The 27,495-nt window shown below is 40.6% G+C and overlaps 1 protein-coding gene across 2 annotated transcripts in view; it reads right to left on the reverse strand.

Annotated features, from left to right (window-relative positions):
- Positions 1-7,890: 7,890 nt before the first annotated feature.
- Positions 7,891-27,495, reverse strand: part of SMAD2 (SMAD family member 2) — a 68,712-nt gene continuing 49,107 nt past the window's right edge. For both annotated transcript variants that reach the window (XM_067545388.1, XM_067545387.1), the window contains 8 exons: positions 26,410-26,603; positions 25,674-25,808; positions 22,618-22,692; positions 17,735-17,788; positions 16,049-16,261; positions 13,657-13,794; positions 13,349-13,493; positions 7,891-9,872 (listed from right to left, as the gene is read on the reverse strand). In XM_067545388.1, coding sequence (XP_067401489.1) covers positions 9,749-9,872; positions 13,349-13,493; positions 13,657-13,794; positions 16,049-16,261; positions 17,735-17,788; positions 22,618-22,692; positions 25,674-25,808; positions 26,410-26,603 — 1,078 coding nt within the window. In that variant the 3' untranslated portion in view covers positions 7,891-9,748. The remainder of the gene's footprint in view (positions 9,873-13,348; positions 13,494-13,656; positions 13,795-16,048; positions 16,262-17,734; positions 17,789-22,617; positions 22,693-25,673; positions 25,809-26,409; positions 26,604-27,495) is intronic.

Here is a 27,495-nt window from a genome sequence, read left to right on the forward strand (position 1 = left end):
CTAGGAATGTAATAGCATCAGTGCCAAGGAAAGGCTCTATCAAAAGACATGCAGATGCCCGTGTAGGACCCTAGGCATGGAATCCACTTCACCATTCCTGGCAAGGAGTCCAACAGCCAAGAAGGCTCCAGCATTAGTGCTTGAAAGATTGAATTCACACTTGAACTAGCCATTTAGTTATCCTATCACATGACCTGAACAAAAATACTTTTCAGATTCCCCGTTTTCTGGTTTTAGCCATGCCCCCTTTCCCTTCAGAGATTGGGCCTACCTCTAAAGAAATGTAAATGGTAAGTTTCAATGTCTTGCTAACTCACTAGATGGCATCTGACCGACTTATAGTGACGTTAGACTGACAACATTCTACTCAGAGAGATAAGATGGGTGAGGTACTATCTTTTATTGGACTAACTTCTGTTGGCAAGAGAGACTAGCTTTCAAGCTACATGCAGCTCTTCAGTCTACTTAGGTAGCCTGTAATAAAAAAAAGTCAGTTGCCACCTGTCTTTATTTGTTAGCCACTCAGACACCACAGTAGTTTGGCCAGGGCAGCCTACTGGAGCCTTCCTTAGCAACTTCACTGCACTTAAGTGGAGGTCTTTCATATAGGTTGAGGTGTTTAAACTGCAAGTGTGCCTCACACCAAGGGGAAAAATAGTTTCGAGAAGCAACAATTTATTCTGGGTTTGAGGACCAAATACTCAGCCAACGTCTTGTTAAGCTAGCAGTAGGAAATGTTTAAGCATTAACAATCTCAAGTTACTTTCCCCTCCTTTTATATTAAGTGGCTGGACAGACACACACCCTTCCGCAGTTTGCCCATTTTGTTCCTCAACACTTAGTTTGATGGTGAACCTGTAGGAATTTAGGCTCCAGAAATTGAAACCACGGGTGCTAGTTGTGAACAGATATGTGAACACAAAGTATTAACTTGAGACTACCAATTTGTTTCATGTAGGTGACAAACACTGAGATGGTAAACTTTAGGTCATTATGAACTGCAGCATCTTCGAAAGTCTATTGCCACTCCTGTATACTATCCAGTATCCCTTGCTGATTTCAACTATACATTTACCAAACATGAATACATTTAAGAAAAGATGCAACCACAGCACTTCAGATGGTATCCTTGCTCTGGTGGCAATATCTGGATTAACATCCCAGTCTGCCACCAGTCTGAATTTTACATAATCACACAATGAATAATTGGCTTGATGGCCGGCCTTATTTAAGTTTCCCCACTACAGCAGACAAGACCCCTTTTGGTTTTTGTTTCATTTTCCAATACTAAAAAGCAACTCCGTTATGTATGCTAGTGGTGCAAATTAAAAATTTAAGATTTTCTGCCCCTGTGAACATGTAACTAAGCCTCTTAAGAATTAAGAATTAACTTGCAGTGGATTATGGAGCAGCTTTAGACAGCTCCTCAATCACATATTCTTGTACTTTCACATGCTATCAGAACTTTTATCCCCAATGTAATTTAGAAAAAAGTGACATGTTTATAAACAGTAATGTTTTGATGTTCCATTTGTTATATGCAGACAGTTTTGTTAAAATGCCGCTACTGGTTGTTATTGCACATTAACATTTGCATTTATCCAAAATGTTCATATTCAAGATGGAAGGCTTTGTGTTCATATGGTCTTAGGTAGCATTAGGTTCACATGCAACATGGAGATGATTAACAAACATGGTTGCGGTCCACCATGCATTCTAGTAATATTGTATTCAGCATGTTCTAGGACTACGCCATTCTGACAATAATAGAAGCCTTACATAGAAGTGCAGTTTCAAGAAGTCAGATACGTCCAACCTAATAGCTTTCTGTGACAGGGAAGCAAGCCTTGTGGATGGGGAAAGCGGTAGATGTGGTAGAGCTTGACGTTAGTAAGGCTTTCGATACAGTCTTGCATGACCTTCTCAAACAAGTTAGGGAAACACAATCTAGATGGTGCTGCTATAATGTGGGTTCATAACTGGTTGGAAAACCATTCCCAGAAAGTAATCATCAGTGGTTGACCATCAAAAGCTGGAAAGACATATCGAGTGGAGTCTTGCAGGGATCGGTCCTGGGCCTGGTTCTGTTCAATATCTTCATCAAATGAAGATAATGGAATAGAAAGTACACTCCTAAAGTTTGTAGACGATACCAAGCTGGGATGGGTTGCAGTGCTTTGGAGGATAGGTTTAAAATTCAAAGTGATCTGTACAAACTGGAGAGAAATGGTCTGACGTAAATAGAATGCATTTGTCCTTAGTTGACCTTCAAAGTACTCCACTTCGGAAGGAACAATTAATTGCACACATACAAAATGGGAAATGACTGCCTAGGAAGGAGTAATGCAGAAAGGGATCTGGGAGTTATAGGGGATCACAAGCTAAATAGGAGTCAGTGTAACACTGCTGCAAAAAAAGCAAACATCATTCTGGAATGTATCAGTAGGAGTGTTAAAAGCAAGACACAAGTAGTAATTCTTCTGTTCTACTCCACATTGATAAGGCCTCAACTGGAGTACTGTGTACCACATTTCAGGAAAGATGTGGAGAGGAGAGCAACTAAAATGATTAAAGGGGTCTAGAAAACATGACCTACAAGGAAAGATTGGAAAAAATTGCATTTATTTAGTCTGGAGAAGACTGGGGGAGAGAGACACGACACAACATGATAGTTTTCAAGTACATATTAACCTCTTAGGATAGGACAATAAGCAATGAGCTTAAAATTGCAGCAAGGGAGGTTTAGGTTGGACATTAGAAAAAACTTCCCAACTTTCAGGGTAGTTAAGCAGTGAAACAAATTGCCTAGGGAGGTTTTGGAATCTCAGTCATTGGAGGATTTTAAGAATAGCTTAGACAAACACCTGCCAGGAACGGTCTAGTTGTTATGTAGTCTTGCCTTGAGTGCAGGGGATAGGATAAGATGACCTCTTGAAGTCCCTTCCAGTTCTACATTTCTATGATTTTATGCTAACCCCATGTTAAGAGAAATATTTACAAACAAATAAGAGAAGTCTCATTTGGACAAGTTTTGGAATTCTTCCAAACTCTGGGGTTATTGTACTGAGCGGTCTCTGGTGAGGCAAAGCAACAGCAAAATTCTGTTCTTCAGAACCAGTGGTCGGGAAAATTTGTAAGCGGACCTCTCCTTGCATTGCTTCTTTCTTTGGATGGATGCTTTGTGAAAACTCTGTTTAGGGTGGGTAGCACAGATTCTTTCCATTTCAAAACTATATTCCCATCACAAATTAGAATCACATTCCTTCTTGAACTACTTGGAGTTGTTTTTAAGAGGACTATACTTACCATTACTGCATTACCAGTGATAAAAATGTAGGCTTGTTTTCCATCTGCTTCAGTTTGTGTTAACATTGGTCTTGTTTTGTGAGCTACTTTCAGTGCTGTAACAACTGGAAAGGCCTGTTTTGTTCATTCTTTAACTAGTACATGCCAATTAAAAAGGTGCTCAGATACCTGATGACCACAGCACAGAGATAATAAATGCACAGAACTTGCTGCAGGAAGCGCTTCAGAACATTCAGCTTCTTCCAACTGCTACACCACCTTCTCTCTCCTTTCCTTCGACCCCACCACTCCACTTTTTCACCGTTCTGTTAGTTCTTTCCAGTCCCCAAACCTGCCTCACCCCCCACCTTCACTTCCTACACTGCATAGTGCCTCTGAGTCTAAACACGTTCTTACCTCATTATGAAGGTGTCCTCTCTCCCACCAGTTCTGCCATGTGCCATGCTAATTACTAGCTGTGGTTTTCCTCCCATTGGATTCTTGGGTTCCTGGAGCTGGGGTGGGAGAAAAGGAGAAAGGAAATCATCAGGTAAGAAATTTACGATTCCGCTAGCAGCATCTCCCACAATTCTAATAAATAAATGGGCTATTCCCCCATCCACAAAGGATGGATGTAGTGGAATTGCTGTCTCAGGCGCAGATTTTGAAGGCTGGTATTTGCTTTTAGGCTTGTGCCTGGTCAGGCTGGATATGGATTATGGATGCAACCTTTTCGCACGTGATTTCAAACATTTCAAGGCATGGGAACCTTTGCTGTATCCTCCCCCAGACTCCTGCATGTCCAGCTCAGAGCCTAAATCTGCGAGCTCTTCTTCTGTAGCGGAGGAAGGAAAGGGATGAGTCCAAGGATGAATACTTTTTAGGGGTTTTTTTGGACCTTTTCTTTTTGGACGTTTTAGGTTTTTTGACCCACTAAGTGGCCACTGCCACCCATCTGTGGCCAGGGCATGGTCTCTTGCAGCTTGCTTTATGCAACACCTTGAGCACTCTGGTTGTGTCTCCCTCAGTGTCCTTCATTCAGAGTCCCACTCGACCTTCCTGGGGCATAAGACTCATTACTTGAGTTGATCTGATTTGGGAAGAAGGGGTGCTGAATATAAACCCTGCTTCTTTCCCCAGGTAACTTGGGATCCTTTTAGTACTTACGGGAAGGGAATCTGGTGCCCCAGAAGGGTTTTGTCTTTCTAGTCCTGTACTGTCCCAGGACTTACCCCTAGCCTGGCTAGCTGAAGTTCTCATCCATGGAGTCCCTCCCTATTCTGCTTTGCAGCTCCTGCTCAGGCTTTTCTGTGTTGAGTCATGGCTTCTAGGGGCAGAGGGAGACCCAACATGCCTCTAGCTCAGAGCCCATACCATAGCAGTGCCAGGGCCGGCTGCCTGAGAAAACACAGGGCACGGTTTGCCCTCCCAGCTCTGTTTTGTGGCTCCACCATGCAGAACAAAGTGAACTGCTATTTCGGAGGCAGTTCTGGTGGCAAGCTAGAGGGCAAGGGCATGGCTAGCATGGGCTGTGCTACAGCTTTCACCTGCCTCCAGAAACTGCAGATCAGAGGGGAATAGCCCATACGCATCAGAATTGTGGGAGATGCTGTGCTGCAGAATAATGCAGTGGGGAGAGAATTATTCCGAAAACCTCATCCAAGAGGAACAAACCTTTTTCTTGCCAATACAGAACTGCTTCTTGACCACCACTTGATTATCAAGGAACAGTAATTAATCTAGCAAAACCACTGTTACACTGCTGTTTGACACCACAGCTGCCTTCTACGGCAGTCCTAGAGAGGTTTTAAGCAAAACCTCCTCTAAGAGTTTCTCCTCTTCCTGACAGCATTGCTTCTGTCTCCTCTGTGCAGAGCACCAGCCAGCTGGGGTTTCATCTAGGTACTTCCATGGCTGCTGGCAGTGCCCTTTAGACAAATGTATAGCTGTGGGCAGTCGGCGTATCAATACCACGCTGCGGTTTTTGCACCACCTCCAAAAGGAGGCAAGACGAAGGAACAAGACTGATCCTTGCGAGACTTCAGTATTTCTTAGAGCAGCTGTCCCTCACCACTCTGGCATTTCTTTGAAAGAAGCAGTCCAAGCCAATTTGGTTCTTTGCCATCCACTTCCACTAAGACTTCCACACACGTCAACAGGATCCTGTGATTTGACTAGAAAAAGCACTGAGGTTTGACCACAGGTTGTCATCCACCTTTCTTACTGCAGTTCCCTGCGCAGTGCCCTGAATTCCAAATGTGGCCTATCAGGTAACAAGTGAAAGTCAAAAACTGAACAGTTTTGAAGCCCCAGCTCCATTCTTCATAGATCTGGTGATATTTCCGGTAACTTTTACAATGAGCTAGATGCTTTCTGAACAGAAGCCACAATCCCTACGTTGTGGAGCGAAGATGGACAAGATATAGGGTAAGAGGTACAATATGAGCACATGCTATATGAACAAGAACATTTTAAAATATGAGTAGTGTGCATATTCTAAATTACACATGCTTAGAGTTAGGAAATATACACTTCACTAACGTATTTTATAGCTAGGAATAGGCCATCAAATTGTAAGCAGTCAAAATAAATTCCTTATGTGTATCTTAGAACTGCTTTCTAATATGGTATGCATGTTATCTGTTATATGGAGATTTCTTCCAGTGAAGACAGTGCTTTATTGAGATGAACATAAGGTAAAATGCTACATGTTCAAGTATCCCAGAATTAGGTTATATTCAAACAGTGTTGCCTTTACTGGAACAAATTTTGTGCTTCAAATAAAAATAAACATTTGGTCTGGGTGGAGTAAAGTGAAACAATTGATTTTACAATATTTTAATTCACAATCCAGCTGCAATAAAACCTCAGTATGCAGTGTTAAGCAGCAACCACTACTTAGTTAGAAATATCAAAGGTTAAAACATGGCACTTTTTCCCAGTACACTGAGCCCACAGTTTAAAACTGTTATATGATACCCAGATCAATCCCAGAAAACTTCAGACCCTCTCAATGTGGAATCATGGGTTGTTGGATACTTGGAAACAAAAGGCTTAGTGAGGTATATTACATATAGTTTCCAGATTCTGGTATATAAATTAATCTAAGATTACACTTTTCTTTCTACACTTGAGAAGATGCTTATATTTACTGTGATCCTGCAAGAACCTACATGTTTAGAAGTTAAGGCACAAAGACTAAGTGACATATCCAAGGTGTCAGCTGTGGGAATCAGAAATTGACCCCAGATGTCCTGAATTTTAGTCCAGTGCCTTAGCTGCAATACGTCATTAAAACTTCCATCATACTCCAAATTATTTGTATTACAGTCTACACAGCGTGCAATAGTAAGTCTCACAGCCTGGATCGACAGACTTGGTCTTGCGGGGCTTGCATTGGCGCTTTAAAAACACCTGTGTAGACAGTGCTTTGACACTGCAGCTTGGCTGTTGCTCAGGCTCTGAAGCTGCAACTTCAATGCATTGTCTATATAGGTATTTTCAGAGCACAAGTGCGAGCCGAAATCAGGCGACCCATGCTGGGAGGCTTGCTTGCCAAAGGCTGTGTAGACGTACCCCTAGACATCCCGATTAGGAGTGGCGACCCTTTGAGCAAGATGGTATAGAAAGCTACAGCGAGAGAATCTTTGCTGCAATGAGTTTACAATATAACTAGACAACATATACAAAGGGAGGGGAAACAGGGGCATGGAGATAATTTGTAAGCACTGGCAGCACAGCTTTAACTTGCAGGTCTCAGGATATTTGATGTTTTTCTTGAAGTTCCAGCTTTAGCTGCTGGAATCAAGTAAGTAAGTATTTATAAGTCCATTTGATAAGTATTTATAGGTTCCTTGTACACTGGACAGGAGCATGTGACAAAAATGCCTATAATCAGGGTTACTACAGAGTTGTTCAAAACGAAGTGAGCAATAGTTGCGTCATCAAAGCTGGAAGGAACAAACACAAATGCATAGCATGTGACCTTAGCATCAGGAGACATTGCTTATTCAAGTCTCAGACTGCTCATAAGTGCCATTTATATGATGGCCCAGAGATTCATTCTTCTCTAGCTACTTCTTTGGAAAAAGACAACATCTGAGCTAGTACTTATGAGCCGATTTGTATTTGCCACAAAAAGCAACTTCTCCTTTTACTTACAGTTTGGAAAGTTTTCATTGTTAAATGTAGACTAAAAAGAAACCTGGATGTTCTAAGTAGACCATACGAGACGTGATTTTAAGTATGACAGTTGGTCCAATAAAAGATATTACTTCAGCCACCTTAAGATGTCTAATACATATCTAGCTAACCTCACAGTGAGAATTCCCCTGCCACTTATTCTGGTTTCCTGAAATTTTGTCCTCCCACTCAGCACAATACATCAGACAGAAATTTTGCTTTTGAACTCATTTTGAATGCTGCATTACTTTATTCTCTCCCAGAAGGGGAGGCAGAGGCAGACGATTCTGAAATGAGTTAGAGCAAACTTGGTCCAGTGTGTATATTGAGACTATGACGACTTCTTTTTCGTAAGATAATTCACTAAGTACAGTGGGGGTGTGGAGCGTGGCCACCGTCAAACATTAATAAAGACCACCATCATGAGAATTAGAACTTTTATTAGTGTATTCACATATTAGGCAAATGCAACACGCATGAAGCTTATTTCTTAGGTTCACAAGTTCTACCAATACATTGGTCTACTGGTAAAACTACCACACACTGGTAAATGCATTTCCAATTTTAAGAAATTGCCTGGCCCACTTTTTCAAGGCTTAATTTTTGGTATTGCTTATATGCCCTATTCTTTATGGCATAAAAATATCCATCACTATCTTCGATTTCAGTCAACTGATTAAAAGCTGTAACACTGGCCACATTTTGTTCTGAAAGCTAAGTTGTCACTAGCTGTACTTACAAAGTACAGTACTAGTGTAATGAATGAAACAAGGGGGAAAACAGACAAAGGTAATCCTGCTACTGCCACAATAACAAAAGAATGACAGACAGCTAGATCACAAGATTGTTAGTAAAATGTATATTTTTCAAGTCAGAATAACCCTGCTATACAGTTTCCCAACCCTTCCCCACCCAGACTTATTTGTAGAATATACTTCAGAATATTTTTAGTATGGTGCAGATGTAGTGTCCAAGGGTTCACAATAACATGCACTGTATTGAAGAACCTAAAAATCCTCCTTTGCTGGTCTTACCTCAGCAATCACTATCTTAGAGGTTTTGCAGAAGCACCTATTTTTACAAGGCCCATTATTTCATAATGAATGCATATGATCTGGTATGTAACTAAGCCATACAAAGCCACTCAGATCAAGGAGTTTACATTCCGTCACTAAATATGTTAAAAAGCTGCATCTATTTAAAACCTATATGGAAAAAGTCTATTTATCCCTGGGGAAAGGTGTTTAAAGGTATTTGGCTCCAAAAATTAAAACTCAAGATTTAAGTGACATCTATTTAAAATATAGATATAAGGGGTAAGCCAATAGCTTGTAGGTTTACATAAATCTATTCATTGCTACGATAAATTCTCATTTCATGAAAGAAAATATTTGCTCTTAATAATTTGAGGTACAAAAAAAAGTCATGAATGCCTCAGTGCCGGCAGTGTCAATGCATCTATTGCCGGCAACAGATGCATTACTTTAGATGGGGAGGGGGAGAGGCTCCTAGTGTGATAGGTAGACTCAGAATTTACAATATAAATTCATTTTAGGCCCCATTAAGCATAAAAAGTCTCTAAGAGCCAGAGATGAAACTCAGACATTTCTTTCCCTTCCAAAGGAGGGACTTTCAAGAAGGCAGCAAAAATTTAAGCTTTTTTCTACAAGGGAAGTCTGCTTTTTTTTTTTTTTTTCCCCCTCCCTCCTCCTTCTCTCTCTCTCTCTCTCTTTTTTTTTTTTTTTTTTTTTTTTTTTTTTTAAGGACAACTTTTAAAACCTGCATATATAAAAAATATAAAAAGAATAAAGGATTAAAGAGAACTTGGAATTTTATCAGAAGTCTGCCAAAAATTAAAAAGAGCACACATCTATTTATGGGAACTAAAAATGTAGAACAGCACAATACTGAGATATTGGAGATCATGATACATTACCTGTACATATACGTAACTATTCATGTTATTGATAAACCTTTAGGACACTCAATTATATACCTAATGAAAACACCATTAAGAGTCTTTAGAACTGTCCCTTCCTCCTTCAGAAGGTGTTTCTATACACTAAATTTTCATCTAGTATCAGAGTACAGGAAACAGAATCCACAAGGTGCTTTAATTGATGAGACCTCAAGTGCTGTTTTTTTTTTTAAAAAAAAAAAACCTTTTTGAATAGTAAACAGTTCATGGGAACCACACACAAATACTAAGACAGACGAGCTGTTATATTAAGTCTGTTGACTTGACTTGATATTTAGTCCACTGGTAACAGAGGAAGGTGTTTTATGACATGCTGGAGCAGCGTACTGAAGGAGAGCCCATCTGAGTCAATACTTTGTCCAGCCATTGTAGAGGTCCATTCAGATGCAGTTCAATCCAGCAAGGAGTGCTTGTTACTGTTTGCCGTCTGGAGAAGGAAGAGGAGAAAAGGAGTTACCAAAAGACTTTGGAAGCCAATACAGGTGTGGGATTTTGGGGGGGAAGAGAAGCCTCAAGCACTACAGTAAGGAAACCTCTTGCAGACAGATTCTTTGCAAATTATGTAGAAGATACACCTGTAATTTAGGGGTTCATAGTAATCTCCATACATACCAAGATTAAACTGGCATTGTAGCTTTTGCTCTAATTGTCACATTAAAAGGAGATCAGCTTTACTTGTATATAGATTTTTTAAACCAGACAGTCTCCCCTACAGACTCAACCTGGTACCCACATTTGAGTTAAATTGATTTTTGTTTTTAACTTCTCAGACTCACTAATATTAAAAAGTCCTGCAGGTGACATTAAGCACACAGGAAAAGGCTTATGTAAGCCCCGCCTTGCCTTCAAAGGGTTGCATGGATAGTTGATTGGAACTTGATAAACTATTTTATCATTTATGCACAACGAACAGAACCACTTACAGCCAATACAGTTAAGTAGTGGTAATGCCCCACGCGCGCGCGCACACACGAAGTCAGATCTGCTGATAAGTTTCTGCAGAGAAAAATTTAAGGAAGCTGTGCTAGATTGTGTCAAAAACTAGCACTTCATAATTGAGCGTGTGGTTACAAAGAGTAAGTGTTATCTCACAGAAACACCAAACATCTCTGTTGATTTCCTGTAACTTCTCTGTAGTGTATTGTAATTTCCTTACACAAAACAACTTCAACATTTTACGTCACCCTACTCTACTGTATAAGTTCGCCCAGATTTTTCCACATGGCAAGCTTTTTATTTAAGACACTTTGTAAAAAAGCTGAGGCTTCATTAAATTTTCAAAGTAGTCATCTCAACCTCCAACATTCCTGTTTTAGAGACCTGTTATTAAAAAATGTTCTCTCAAGTAATTTCTTAGAAGAAAAAAAGGTGGTACAGAAGTACTGCACACCATACCTGAGAGAAGCAGTTATTTCACTTCACAGGTCTGCAGGAGATCAGGCTTGGCGTGGGTGGAGGCCAGACTCTCTGTGAAATCCATGGGAGTTTTCCTGACCTAGGACTGCAGGATTAGGTCCACTGTTGCTAAGCCAGTTTTATATATTTTTCCTGGTATTTATAGCTACCTTACACTCAAAATGAGGAGGCATAATGCAACAGAGCCAGCAGTTAACCTGGCAATCCTGATGCCTATTATTTTGGTCACCAGGACCACCATCATCAATTTACAACTATTTTTTCTAGCTTTAGTTGCACAAATAAGAGGAAATGTAAAAGCAAAAACAATTATGAGACCAGCATCCCAATGGACCACGGTGATATTTATTGTGATTTTACATTTTGTAAGACAAGAAATAAGCCAGTGTTCATCCTCTATCAGAGTGTGTTCTGGACAACTTAGCCATCTTGATACTATATGCCAGAACAAAATGATCCTGGCATAAAAACCTCCTATCTCATCTCAAGGAAATATGAGCAGTTTAGTTCAAAGTCTTCTTTAAAACAGAACAGAAGTTCTTATGCCCCATCATCTCAAAGTCCCCATTCTCCACATTCCATAACAGGCCTCCTCAGCCTTATTCCTTCACAATTTGAACTTTCACCCTCTAATTTTGATCTGTGCAATAGCCATATAAGATCTCCACATTTTTAAGTAACCTTTGCTAGTTAAGCACTACAGTCATCTAACTGTCCTTCCAAAGCTAAAGCTCCACCTCTTTACTATATAAGATTCTGTTCTATGTATCATTCTAGCCCTTTACTATATCTCCTCAGCTTCTTTCTTCAAACAAAAAGATACTAAAACTGGACAATGAGTTCATGTGTTCTAATCAGGGCCCTATAACTGCTTTTTTGGATTTATGCAACGCAGCCTTTAGGCAACTGATTCAGCCTTGCTTACCTTGACCCGCCCAGGGAAATAATTTTGGAAGTTTCACAAGGCTGATTGCATCTGTATATTTGACAGATAATTTGAGAAACTAGACTAGCACCTTTTCCTTTTCAGTAACCAATAGTTACTTTGCCATTCTACCAATGGCTCTACTAGATCTTACAGACTTAAAGTTTATTAGCCATCTAAAATTGGGAAAAAAAACAAAAACAAAACAAAAAAAACCACAACACCCCACACACTCTAACTTTCAAAAAAATACCCTTACCACTGCAACACTCTACACTCTCTTCCTTCTCTCTTTATGAAGCTGTGTGCGCTTCAAGTTTTGGCTCTCTGTAGTTTGAACACTATTTTTAATCTAATTCAATCTATACTTATTTTAATGTATTTAATATTGCTTAAGTGTACACAATCTCTTTGAGCCAGCTCCCCTAGCTTTAAACTTTGGCCAGCAATCCCTCTTGTTTACCTCTTGCTAACAGAGCACTTCCAATTTATTCTAGGACTCAAATTCCTCATTTACCAAAAGATCCCAATCTGAAACCTGGGCTATATCCATTTTTAAACCCAAATTGTGACAAAGCATCAGTAGAACCTATGCAGCATTAAAAATATACACCTTCAAGCCTGAACTAATTCCATTTTAAAATAATTACACATTGTAGAGATAGATGAACTTATCAATTCCCTATTCTTTCAGTGGACAACAGATATTTGAAGTTTTTTTTAAAAAAACAAACAGCCACACACCTCCCTCCCCAGGGACAAAGTAATCTACATTTTTCCTTTATAGCTTCTCAGCTAGTATAAGTCAGATGGCTGCTTCTCCTAAATTCCCATATTGTACTTTATAAAGAACTCTCTCCTCTACAGATTTAATTTGTCCTAATAGAGAGTGCAACTGGAATAAATTCAACAATGAATAAAAGGGAACATTTTTTTTCCAGTCGTAAAACTGTTCTTAGCAGTTTTACTATACAAAGTCATGCAAAGTTATCATATTCCTGCATAGTTAAGTTTTCCACAGTGAGTTCCAAACTCTTTCCCATCTCCCAAACGTTTGTTCTCTAGCTGTTTTATTTCTTCATAATACTTACTGAAAGTCATTCCAAATGTATTCCTTGGGTACCATCATTGAATCCAACATCATATCCTAAGCAGCACATTACATTACATATGGAGCAGCAGAGAGACACAATGGCTTTATATAGGTCTCACAAAAGGCACAAACGTCAAAGCCACTAGACCCTGGAGAGAGTGGTTCCACCAAAGTAATCAAGATCAGACATGAGAAGTAAACTCTAGATATCTAGAGCACCATACTTTTAGCAGAACAGCTAGTTTCCTGCAATGCTAGACAAACTAACATACTGATGCATAAGGGTTTTAGAATACTCTCACGCTCCCATGAAAGGGTAATTGCATTCTCATTTTATCTGCTGACAGTGTATTCTTAATAGTGGTGGCACTCTAATCACATGTCTTTCACACTGGGACATTAGTGGGATGGGAGGAGGGGGAGAAAATTGATTACAGTAAATTTAGAAGTAAAAATTAATGTTTCGTACCTGTATTCAGCCCCCCATCCTTTAACAAAACTCATTCTTATGGTACACATTCTAGTTAGCTGATACACTGCTTCAAAACCCTGATTCACAGATTGAGCCAGAAGAGCAGCAAATTCCTGGTTATTAAAGATCTTCAGGTTGCATCCTATGAAGAGAAAAATGTTTAGAAAACTACAGCCTATGTACTTGCAGGATTATCTACAAGGGCATTTGCAATGTGAAGAGCCCACTTTTAGAAGTTAATAGGAAGACAATACATTTAAGTTTACTGGATTCTTGATTAGTATGCCTTGTACTTGTGCTCTTACCTGGTGGAATTTTGCACACTGTTGCAGGATGCCAGCCATATCTTTGATTACAATTGGGGCTCTGAACAAAGATTGCGCTATCACTTAGGCACTCAGCAAAAACTTCCCCACCAATGTAATACAGACGCACGCCCCTTCCTGAAACAAGATCCATAGAAGCTTCACTTACAATATGATCTGAACTGTCTGACACATTTGAAGACTGCTTTGTTTCATTGCAAGCCAATTTTTTTTCCTCAGAACTACACGGTGAATCAGTTATGCATATAGCCATACTGCCAGCTGACACCTATAGTGAGAGCAGGATGTGGCTAAGAAGAATTCCTCTTCACTCACATTTTGGGGACAGCGGGAAGAAAAAAAGTATTTTCAAGAATAAGAGACAGACAGACTTTCTTCCATCTATACAGTGCTTCAAGATCAAGCAAGCAGAATCAAGTTTGAAGGCAATGCTGGTTCCTTACACTCTTTCACTTGAAGTAGTACTTGCAATTAAAAACAAGTAGATTAAGTTCCTTATTAAATCTTGTTTATTTTAGTATAAATACTAGTGTGGTATTGTGGTAGCATATGTCACAATACGCTAAAGAACAAGGTTCATAGACAGTCTGCTACTTCTGCAGACTTCTCACACCTCCAGGGCTTCCATGACACCAAGACACAACATCACACTCAGCAGCATATAGAGGGGGAGTGGTGGAGGGAGGGGACAGGCACCGGTCTGTTGGGGGGCACCGAGCCAGCCCTTCACGACATGCAGGAGCACAGGAGGCTCTGAGGGGCCCAGAGCCTCCTGCACCCTCTGCCCTCCGTGAAGGGCTGGCCCGGAACACATTCACCCATTCATTCCAGTCCCACAGCCCAGCGCCAGCTCAGATCGGGGTAGGTGGCAGATGGACGACGTATGGGGAGGGCTGCAGGAGTGAAAGCGGGAGCAGCTGCCCTTCAGCGTCCTGCGCCCCGCACCCCTCCATCTGTCTTGAAGAGCCAACCCGGTGTCTCCCCCACCCCAGGCTGGGGGCGGGGTGAGGCCGCCCAAGCCCCATGTAAGCCAGTTCCGGGCTGGAGGGGCGGGTAAGTTCAGGGCGCTGGGCTGGCCCTTCATGATGGGTGGAGGGCACAGGAGGCTGAGGGGCAGCTGCTCGCGTTTCTGCTCCTGCATCCCCATGCATCGTGAAGGGCTGGCCCACCCCAGCCAGGAGACGTCGCCCCCCCCTCCAATCCGAGCCAGTACCGGGCTGTGGGGTGGAAGAGGCGTGTAAGTGCGGGGCGGAAAAGGCAGCAGAGACAAGCCTGCATTTGTGCCCCTCTTCTTTCCCCCTCCCCCACCGTGCTTCACACTCCCCCCACAGGTACAGACCGCCCTCCCTTGGGCAGCTGGGGGCTGGCGCTGGGACTCCTCCTGTCCTGCACAGGGGGCGAGAGGCTTGGGGGGGAGGGAGGGAGTAGGCGGCGGCAAAAAAGTAGGCTTGGCCCCAGGGCACTGGAGACCCTCCGTACACCACTCATCTCACTGCATAGATTCTTGTCCCACCCCTACCCCAGTGTGCTCCTGCTCCTTTGGCAGGGGTATGAAAGGACTTCATGTGGCTTTTAAGAAAAGGCTGCTGCCTTCCTGCTCATCCTTAAATATGAACTAGTTCTCCCATCGAGGAGAAAAAAAACCTGATCTGAATTAGTGATTTTGGTATGAACAACATACAAAAAACTATTTCCAATGGCAAACTGTTTCTAATGTAATAGCTCATTCAGCAAGGAGACTCAGACTATGAAAAATTATCCTGTTATTTTCTTGTAATTTCATTTTCTGACAAAATGTTTGCTTATTGGTTTTAGAGGTTCCCAGCTGCATTTTCATTTTGGGATTTTTCTTCCCCATTGATCGTTTTGCTTGAGCAGCTAAATTGTATGTTGGCAGTTCTCAAAATTCTAAAGTTTTCAAAAACAAATTGATTTTTAAACCATAATTGCTTTTTGAAAGTTTTGATATAACATGAAAGATTTCACAAAATATCCACACTGAAATCCAGCAAAATAGAAATTTAAGTTTTGCACATCTATTTTCCCCCCCAAACAGCTCTATTGGAAGGCCACTGTCAATATGGTATGCTGCACGGTTCACTAATTGTTCTTGTGAAATGTTTTGCAATCATGTCAAATTAGTGCAATTAAGACTACTTTCAGCTTTATCTGGAAGTGGTGAATTGTCAAAGCTTGGCAAAAATACAACACAATTCAGTAGTACTAGTATTTTATTATATATATATATTAATAAATCCTGTGCTGATCCAATTTAAGTCATAACACTCATACCTTAGGAAAAAATCATCCAGATCTATTCAGTTAAGTGCCATTACCCTTAAAGAAATAGTTACAAGATTTGAGAATATACCTATGTGTCGCCTTGTCATTTCCACTGTGGCATTTCTGTTAACATTGGAGAGCAAACCTAGACAAAATCTTTCTGAATTTGATGGATCTGTGAAACCATCTACAGTCAGTGAAGGCTGTGATGCATGGAAGGTCTCTCCCACTCTCTGATTTAGTTCATAATATGCTATTGAACACCAAAATGCAGGCTCTGAATAAGTAACTGGCTGCAAGTCTGAAAAAAAGAAAGAATTCTTGTGATAATGAAACTCATATTTTTAAACATCTTTGATACAAATTGATTGGTCCTCATGAGCTATAGTTAACCAGTAACTAAATTTTCATTTTCCACAGATATGTAGAAGGAGTTTCCTCCTCACACCCCATATTCTGCATAGGAACATAAGAATTGTTATGATGAATCAGACCAGTTGTCTATCCGGTCCAGTACCCTGTCACTGAGTGGCAACTAACAAATGCTACAGAACTAGTCATGGAATAGTCTGTCCCCCCCACACACACACACACGTTTCCTCTCAAGCCAACCTTTAACTATTGGTGGGGATGTCCTGAAGCAAGAGGTTTTTTTAATATCCTTCCCCCCCCCCTCCTCCACACACAGCCCCCTTTTTTTTTTTTAAATGTATGCACTGTAACCACACTGGATACTCCTGTTATCCATAGGACTGGGCAATGCCTTTGAATCCTGCTAAACTAAACCTAGATATCTTGTGGCAATGAGTTCCACAGATAAACTGTCCACTGTGAGAAAAAACCTCACACGATCATTGCTTACTCAGTAGGTTTGAGCAACTGCTGCTTATGACGGAGGTAAAATTGTATCTAGTAGAATATTAATTTACAATTCTATGTTGAATGTCCAAAACACAGGGTCACTGATAAGAATACTACGGTTTATGGGGAAACCCTTGCCTTTCTACACTGTCCCATTTGAGTCTGCTAGTTTTCCCCTTCATACTATACTCTTCCTCACCACACAAATCTCTTCCCTTGTACCTTCCTAGGCACCCCCTAGAATTATTTTCCCCATTTTCACCTTCAGAGGTTGCTCTTCCCAATACAGCTTCTCTTGATTTTCCTGCCACATGCCCTTCCCCATGCCTGGCCAAGCCAAGAGACTGTGTTCCTATGCAATTCTTCTTAATGGCTACACAGCACAGAGCTGATGAGGAAAGAGGAGGTGGGGGGAGCAGCTGTGCACTTGTGGCCAGAAGTGATATTATTGGGCAAAGCAGCATCATGAGAAAGGTCAATTCTAGGCAGCTACCACAGTGGAGGAGAGATTTTGGGTAGCCCAGATTATTTGGAAGCTATATCTAGATGGATACATTACAGCTACCGACTGACATCTTAAAGTCATTTATTCTTACAAATAAAGTTTCATTCCTGCTCCCACCCTCCTTGCATACGCTCAGCCATTCTACCTTTTCTCTTTGCTAAGGCTCCAACAGTTACAAGAAAAAGAGTACTGCACTCTTATTTGCACTTAATGTCTTTGCAATTAAACCTAAGGTTTGGCTAAGATACCATTAACGAGAACCAACCATGACACTGCTTCCTTCTGCTACAGATTCCACCTTTCTGTGAATGATCAGCACCCATAAAAAAGGAGAAAGACTTATGTTGATATGTATATACAAAGCACACAATTTCAGAAATGGTTAAAAGTGAAGTATTTCCAGCTTACCCAGGTTATGATTAACTGGGGAGAGAGTACTAGGAGATAGTTCTGCTGGAGATCCTGTAGAGGTAATTCAGAATATTTTAGATAAAAAGTGATTCTCATTTACATTACAGAAGACCATGCTTCTCCATTTGCTAGGATTATATTAGGATATTCTTTGTAAAGAATTACAAACACTTCTGATATCTTGCAACTAGTTTTACAGATTAAAATGGAGTGGCTTTTCCTTAGTTTAAAGCATCAATACACTTAACAGTCCAACTGTGCGCGCGCACGCACGCACGCACGCAGCTACTTTTGATTTTTGTTAGTATTAACACTTTTAATGCTAAAATCTTAATTATTTGGCAGGAACTTGCATTACATTCACAGCATGTATATATAATATCCTCATGCATATTCTATTTTTATAGACTGTAGAAACCAGTGGCTTCTTGCTCAACTTCCAATGAGAGAAGCTAGAAAAGAAGGTAGATGTGACCAATACAGAGGTTTCATGAAGCTATGAGATCCAAATTCTCACTGGAGGGCAGGCATGTCTTTGAAAATGACATAGGTGGGCTTTCACATTTCAAAGACTATTCTTTACAGAAGCGTGAAGAAAGAGTGAGAAAAGAAACACGAACTCTCCTGCATAGCCTGCTATGAACTGGAGAAGAACACAGGGAAAAAGGCAAAAGACACAAAACAAAAGATCACTTCTAGCAGGGTAGCCTTTTAACTAAGGCCTCGAGCTTGTACTGGTGAGACGCTGCAATCTTTATCTAGACGAGCACAGACAGATTCCAATTTAAATGAAAAGGCTGCCAACCCTAAACACAGACTGCCAAGACAGTCTGCACTCACTGTCAGCACAGGTAACGGTGCTGACTATATATTGTCTAAGACAGAAACCAGATAGTTTAGAACAACTTTTAGATCTAGACACAGCCTTCCATAGGTCCATTACTTTCTCAGCAAACCTCCCTATACAACTTGTAGGTTAGAAACCAGCCAACCACCAACAATGTTATACAAACCAAGGGATGGGCTCTGAAGCAACATCAATAGTCTTCAGCAGGAGGGGCAAGGATCCAAACCATAGAAGTGGGCTGTGATTTCATCCTAGATCATAGTGAGCAAGTCTGCGGCTATGTACACACTGACAGCAGCAAATCTGCCACCGTCAGATCGATCTTTCTGGATCGATTAAGGCAGTCAGTAAAGACCCGCTCAATCGATCCGGAAGTCGACGCACTGAAACCACCCCCTCAAGTGGCGCAGTGCAGTGAAGACACCGCGCACAATGGAAGTTAAGTAGTTGACAGGAGTTACACAAACTACTCTGCATAGCTTGCGTAACTCCCATCGACTCCAACCAAATTCTCAGGTTAGTGTAGACCTGGCCTCAATTAGATTTGTGCCCCATGTTACTGGCCAAATGAGATTAGCAACATGGGAGCACCTTTTGCAATTGCTTTTACTGAGTACATATATTCGGTCACCTGCACTGCTAGCATCAGTCACTAATCATGCAAAGTTAGGGGGAGGTTTATGTACAGGCTGCCATGTGGCCTAGGAGGCTGAGGCATACCCTTGCCGTAGTAAGGGGGTGGGTCAAAATACGAGCTATCAATTCTGCCATTGTCCAGAAACCTTTCCTCTGGAAGAAAAGCTCTGGTCTTGGTAGAGTCCAGCATTGCCCTGATAAACTCTATTCTTCGCACAGGAACTAATGTTGATTTGTTCTTGTTTATTAGGAGGCCTAGCGCTTGGCAAGCATTCCAGGTAGTCGTGATGCTGGCCTGGACTTGAGATCTTGACCAGCCCTTGATGAACCAATCATCCAGGTAAGGAAACACCTGCTTTGGTTATGGCAGTTGGAGCTCGGTTGAGGGGCAGCAGATGACGAGCGGCTCTGGTGTCTTTTGTATCCTTTATTCTCTCTTATAGGAGTCCCTGTGGGGATGGTCTCCAAACCACTGCTGATGTTGAGGCTTGAAGTGCCTCCTGGTTGATGACAGGGTATACAGACCAAGGGACTACAGTGTCTCCCCCGAGTACCTCATGCCATGCAGCCTATAATCTGTTTGTTCAGCAAAGATGGCCATGCCATCAAAGTGGAGGTCCTGAATCGATTGTTGGCACTCCAACAGAATGCGTGAGGACTACAGCCATGAAACCAGTCCCATTGATACCACCGAAGCCATGGTCCTAGCTACAGAGTTCGCTGCATTGGAGCAAGTTTGCAAAGACGCACTAGCTACTGTTCTCCCCTCCTCTAAGATGGCTTCAAACTCTTGTTTGGGAGGAGACTGGGGCAAGGGGGGAGGGGAAAAACAAGTCCGTAAACCTTTCTAGTGACTGCCAGATATTAAAATGATACCTGCCCCGCAGTGCCTGTTGGTTTGCCACTCACAGCTGTAGACTAGCAGTAGAATAAATTTTTTGACCAAATAAGTCCAGCCTCTTCGCTTCCTTATTTTTGGGGGTCGAACTCACTTTACCCTGTCTGTACCTCTCGCTGGCAGTGGAGACCACCAGCGATTGCGGTGAGGGGCAGGGTAAAGGTATCCAAATCCCTTTGCCAGTACATAGTATTTCCTCTCTGCCCTCTTTGATGTGGGGGGCGGGGGCAAGGAGGCCAGGGTCTGCCACAGCACTGTAGTCAGTTCAAACACCCCTTCATGCACAGGGAGGGCCACACTGGGAGCTGCCGATGCCAGGACCACAAATAGCTCATCAACAGGTTCATCCAGTTCCTCTATTTTGAGGCCCAGGTTGAACATGACTTTTGTTAGCAGATCTTGGTGGGACCTCAAGTCATCCAGTGGCACTGTTGAAGAACCCGCTACTGTCTTGTCTAGGGATGATGAAGAAGAGGACATTAGCTGAGATGGAGGAGGGGCCACTGTTCTGGATGGGGTACACAACTACAATGCTATGACTAACTATTGAAAAAGTGATTAGCTATATACACAAGAACAGAAAAAATCCCACTAGTTTTAGTGAGAGAACTTGCGAAGGCAAGAGACGTTCTAGCACAATCACTGGGGCAAGAAGGAACTGAAAGGAAGGAGGCACTGGCAGTGCCTATATACGAGTGCATATGCACATCGCTGCAGGGGGCGCTAGAACCAGCTTGTACGTGTACCACTAGGGGGAAACGTTTTCCAGCACCGGTGCGTGTGTGGCGCACAAAGACACCTAAACTGGGAATGGATGTGAGCAAGCATTCGAAGAAGAAACAGACATAACATTTTACTAAGCCATCAACAGATCAGATCAAGCAGCCCCCTTAGACTTCTGGAAATAAAAGCAGGATGTGTCAACTTCTTTGGCTAAAACAAATTTACCTACAAGATGTTCTTTTCAGGATTGTGTGGATATCAGCAAGTATGCCCCAGTATGATTCAACTCTGACACTACCCAAGACAGTTTTACGTTCTTTTGTAAAGAAGTAATTTCCATATAATTATTCATACTAACTTGGTATTGAAATTTCAGAAGTCTAAAGAGAACAGCCAGGGGAATGCTATCATGATTTTTGGTGAAAAAGTGTTTTGTTAATTTAGATGGAATGAAGACCCCAAAGAGTCCAATGTATTAACATGATCCTGAAACTGTCCAAAGTTAAAACAGTTTTAAAAATACGCTGGTGGTTGGTTCATCGGGACCTCAGTCCTGCTTTGTACCACAGCAAAAATACTATACAATTGATTTCATAATGTTAACAATGTACTGATTAACATACATAAATGGAAAAAGATTTAAAACAAGGCAAGGAAAATTGAAACTGAAATTGAGTGATGATGCAAAACAAAAAACAGTCAAAACCTAAGCTTTTTTTTATTTTAAGGATGCATAGTTATGTCTCATATGCTGCCAAATAGTCATCCTCGGTAGGGGAAAAAAGGTCTAGTTTTCAGAATTGCACAACTGTTGGAAATGGTAGTCCATTTCCATAAAACAGACAGCCACAAGATAGGGAGAAGATAGGACTGGGTAGACTGAGGGAAAATGGAGCTTTAGTTCATTTTCTCAGGATATAGGGCAGCCGGTCAGTCACAGACAGATGCTTTTGGCAGGCAGATTGGCCACGACAGCTGTTGCTCTGGACCACAGCTTGCCTCCCTTGCCACACACATCATCTGGTTGGTCTGGTCAGATCCCTCTCCTTCACTGGGCCTTTTTAGGCCAAGCAGAGCTGGATGGGCCACCTCATCTTGCCACGCTGGAGCCATTCAGCACAGTAAATTTCAGTCAGGTGAAAAGCAGAGAGAAAGACATAGGACAGACAGAAGATAATGGGAGATGACAAGGGACACTCGAGGGAGGCAAGACAGCAGGATCTCATATCAAGCTGAGGTCCTTACTGATGAAGTGATGATAATCAAGTGTCCCCCATTGGAGTATTAAGGTCTGGTGTCACAGCAACAATTTTTTTTGCTGCTGCCATGGTGATGTAAAAGTCCTTTTTCTCCTCAAGCCTCTTTTTAAGGGCCCCAAAAAAGTGATGGGCAAGATAGTTTATCCTTTCATTATTTTGCCTAGGTAGGCCTAATTTTTGAAGTACCAATTTTGGCCCATTGCTTTCTGGTCCGCTACTACTCTTGTTTATCAGTCATAATCTTGATAGTCCTTGAGTGGTATCAGTACACTTTCTTTTCTAATTAATTCAGTTTCCCCCCATCCCTTTGCATTTTTTTAAAACAATTTTATATAACGGGTCATTATAGCACATCACGAACCTCTACCCACTTTCCAGTTAGGCTTACCATTAAAAGTGGGCCTGTCACGCCTCAATAATTACAACAGTGGTTGAAAGAAGTAATCCCACTGTGTTAGATGATCACACCTAGAAAACCCAGCTATGAACACATAATGAAGAGATTAATATGTTTTACCTGTATCCATGCTTTGGTTCAACTGCTGGTCACTTGTTTCTCCATCTTCACTGATATATCCTGGTGGCGGCGTTTCTGCCAAAAGCAAAAAAATTGTATCAATACTACATATGTTAGCTCACTGAATACTTACAAGATTAAGCTTTTTGGATTTTCATCCTAGACAGTCTGCGCCATACATTATCTGAGCAGTGAGTTAGGACTTCACATTGTGGGTGTTATTTGTCACAACAGCATCTGCAATACCCTCTAGCCCCAATCTGTGCCTTATCTATGTGAAATTTGTGTAATCTTGTTAATCTATCATTTTTTTTACACCGGTCAAGTGTTCAGTACATAAATATAACTTTATATGCAATTCTTGTCTGTAGCATGCTATAACATGTTTACATTTCAGCCAGCTGCAGAATTTTGCAATATTGATCAGCAGCTTTCACATTTACTAGAATTTTTAAGTGAGAAGCCCTCAGGTGAATTTAATTCTGAAAAAAATCCATGAACTAGCCACCTTCACATAAGAGGGCCATATCATCAGTAACCCTCCCCACATTTTAGAATTTTCTACATTACAGAAAGCCAATCCTCTCTACAACAGTCCATAGCTCCACCCATTCCCTTCATCAACATCCAAGAAAAGCTTATGCCACACACTAGTTACACCTTCCAATCGACAATGATCTGATCCATGCCAGTTCACTTTTAGGATTCTAGGCAATTGACTTATTTTCAAAGCACCACAAAGGTTCTTCGGCTTATCACCTTCCATAGCTTTTGAAAAAATATTTCAATCTGTTAAATTTTTACTAAATTGCATAATAAATTTAAGAGGGCTTTTGATCCAAAAAGTAAGGTTTAATTTCAGAATGACAACACAAGAGACTATGGTTGGCTTCCTCTGTCCCCCAAAAAGTGTATGAAACCACTGCACTTCAGGCAGTAATTTTTTATAGAATCTCTGAACCAGGCAAACCTTTTGCTGTCAAGGCACCTTTCCCTTTTAAGATTTACAAACTAAAGAAAAGACAAATATCTTCAATGAACTTTAAGTGACTGGAGAGTATCTGACTGCTATTAAAATATATTACCATGATAATAAATCAGAGATGGTTAATATTGTAATTAAATGAATATTCTAAAAGTAGAGATTCAAAGTTGAGGGCTTTTTCCTAGATACTGCGAAAGATTTTAAAGTCATGCACTAATTCAAGATTCCACTTGGGGATCAAAGAAATGGAACAAGACTGCAAGAGTCGGACAGAGGAAATTAAATTGTTTGACAAATACCAATCAAGTTCACAATGAAATCATAAAAAGCTAGCATGTATTGTGGAAATCTTTCACAAGTATTCTATGGGCTCATGGCTTTAGCTACTAGAAATGAACCTTCTGCTTGCCCAGAACAACACAGCCAAGGTAACTATTTTCTGAACTGAACTCATTACATCAGATTACTAGCCACATTTATATTAAGGTTACTCTGAATATTAGTAGTGAAAAGAATGGTCTAGAGAAGTACTTGTTGGCGGTAGTTGAGCTCTAATGCTCGTTTTAAGAGAACATTTTTTACATAATCCACTGTGAAAGTGGACTCTTCTCACCACTGACTCATTCTTTACTGTTGAGCCAACAGGGAGGGTTAAGGTCAATAACCGTTTCTAGTCTAACCCATCCCTCCTTTTTCAGTTGCTAACCATCAACTTTTGTCATTCAAATTTTCTATACCTGGTCTTAGCCTGACAACACAGATCTCCCTACCTATTATCAAAGTGGCCCAGAATAGAAAGCTGAAGTTTGGTATTGAAGACCCACATTTAAGGATGACTAAATTGGTTTGGATTAGACAGTTTGAAAACTGAAGTCTCTGCATGTGCAGTAATTTTAAACATACATGCAGTCATGACAGGCCACATAGCCCAAGCATTTGGCAGTCAGAGGTTTAGGAACATGCAGAGCTTGGGGTTACATCTCTGACCACCGTGGCTAATAGCCATTGATGGACCTTTCTCCTTCATGAACTTACCCAATTTTTTTTTTTTTAAACCCAGTTATACCCTTTGCCTTCACAACATCCCCTGGCAAATGAGTTTCATAGGTTGACTGTGTGTTGTGTGAAGTACTTCCTCCTTATGTTTGCCTTAAACCTGCTGCCTATTAATTTCAATCAGGGGAAACCTAGTTCTTGTTATTTACCCCTTCACATAACACACTTCCCTATTCACTTTCTCCACACCGTTCGTGATTTTACTGACTTCTATCATATCTCCCCATTAGTTGTCTCTTTTCTAAGGTGAACACTCCCAGCATTTTTAAACTCTCCTTGTATGGAAGTGTTTTATAACCTAATCATTTGTGTTTCCCTTCTCTATACCTTTTCTAATTCTAATATATTTCTTTTGAGATGGGCAATATCAGTATTCCAGATGTGGCTGTTTCTCACGCAGTAAGTGTTTTCACAGAATTATCCACAATGACGCCACAATCTCTTTCTTGAGTGGTAATAGCTAATTTAGAACCCATCATCTTGTATGTATAGTTGGGATTATGTTTTCCAACGTGCATTACTTCACACTTACCAACAATGAATTTCATCTGCTTTTCATCACCCAGTAGCGTCAGATCCCTTTATAACTCTTGGCAGCTTTGGACCTAACTATCTTGAGTAATTTTGTATCTGTAAACCTTTGCCATTTCACTATTCACCCCACCCATTTTCGAAATCACTATCAAGTTAGACCACTGTCCTCAACAGCATCTCAAATCATAGACATGCTGCCCAATAAAAGTAAAGACGTACACTGTGTCATATTTGTGTTAACAAACAAAGCTGGTTTATTAGTTTAGTAAAAGCATACAGAATTGTTTTGTACAAAAACATTTATAAATATTTCCACTAGAATTACTATAGCTAAAAAAATCCTCACTTTGTAGTTTAGAAAGCATATTCTGAGTTTGCCTTTCTAGTAATCTGAGATTTAAATTAATTTCCATCTTTGATTTACTACATGGATATTAACCACCTATATAAACAGTAAGTATCTTTTAAAAAAGAAAGATACCTGGTATATAATTGCTCTGTGGTTCAATTCCAACTGGAAAGCTAGTGTTTTCAGGAATGGAATGAGTATAGTCATCAAGAGGTGGAAGTTCTGTTAGAATCTCAGTATGTCGTGGCACTAGCACAGGAGGCAAAACTGGGGAAGTAGAATATAAAACATTAGTGAGGTCCCATAAATATCCATTTTACCTCTCTATGTGCTTCGAAAACCAGATCTTCAGATATGCTGAGCTGTTTTGAAACTCAGGCAATTACAGAGTAGTTCTAAATCAGTTATCAGAAGTATCAGATTTGTAAAAAGCCTGTTTAATAAGACTGCTCCATTTCAGCCAATGTTAAACATCATGATTTATGTTTTCAATAGTCAAAAGGCAGACAGATTTCACTACACTAACTGTAGACATTTTCATGCTAAACTAAGGATTACCAGTTTGAGACGGTCAACTACGCTGAAAATGTCCAATACTTGTGTTCAACACAAATAAAATATACATTTTAGAAGTTTTACTAGATTACCACCACCGAAAAGTTGCCTAATAGTCAAATTATTTGTGTTTGCAATATTCATGCTATTTTTTCATCCAAATCTTGCCATTTTGGCAAGACAGTGATGGACAACCTTTTTCTGCTCACTTCTGCACCCTAAATATTACTAACAGACTCGAACAAGTCTATGAAGGGTTTTCTGAGTAAATATTGTACTGCTTCTTTAAAATGTTTAACAGCAGTCTTCCTACCTGGTGTCTCCACTCTCTGGTAGTGGTAAGGATTTACACATACTTCATCCTTTTTAAGATTAAAAGCATATTCACAGTTTTCAATTGCCTTAAGTTCATGGTGACTGTGAAGATCTGGCCAGCGCCACAAGCGGCAGTAAATAACGTGTGGTAATCCTTTGCGATGAGATACCTGTAGACGGCCATCAAGAGACCTATATGGGGAAGATATTCAAAAATATTTAAGGCTGTGTCTTAAAAAAATCATAATCAAAAGGGTGAGGTGAGGGAGAGGGGGTAAGAATGCTTTCATCACCCTCTCAAAAACGAAAGGATTACAATATTTGAATTGCTGTTGCTGGAGAACTTCACATGGGAGGAAAAGGTAGCACTTTTAAAGTAACTTGAGAAGCTCTAAAATAAGTTCGTGCCAATGAATTTGGGTTTTTTTAAAAAGCCATTACACCTCTAAGAACACAAGATGAATACTTCATACGCATTTGACATGTACAAGACATTTGTAACATTGCACATCATTAATACTCCCTCAATTTCTACCCCTCAGGACTATATTGGAGCATGGATGCTTTAAGCACAGTAATTCCCAGAGGACTGCAAATAAACTTAAAGCAGTCAGCTGCTCAGGTGATCCACGTGGCAGTATAACAGTAATGCAAAAAAGCATCAAAACACATTGTGTAAAAATGTGCTGTTTAATTATCTATTTGAGTATTTATGGACCTTGCTACCAGTTGAAAGTGTTTTGCTAGTTTTAAAGACAGACTGCATAAGCTTACACAAATGCAGATGTATATGATTGTTATGGGATGGGAGAGACGAACCTCAACAAACAAAGTAAAGGTGACATGAAAAAATAAGTCCTATTTAAATATTTTCAACAATTTCTATAAATTGCACATATCTGATCAATTAGCATTTTAGCTGAAAATCTATGGCATACAAAGCAATTTGAACACTTTGCAAGATTAGGCCTAAGGAGTTAAGTGTCCTAACCTGATTGTTACAAATACCAAGACTCATTACTGCTTGCATTTTCCAAGTCCTCCCATTCTTTCAATGACACTGGTGTGGAAGGAGGAGATACCA

This window comes from Emydura macquarii, unplaced genomic scaffold (assembly GCF_026122565.2).
Source record: "Emydura macquarii macquarii isolate MOO-44397 ecotype Brisbane River unplaced genomic scaffold, CSIRO-AGI_Emac_v2 contig_1045, whole genome shotgun sequence".
NCBI lineage: Eukaryota > Metazoa > Chordata > Testudines > Chelidae > Emydura > Emydura macquarii.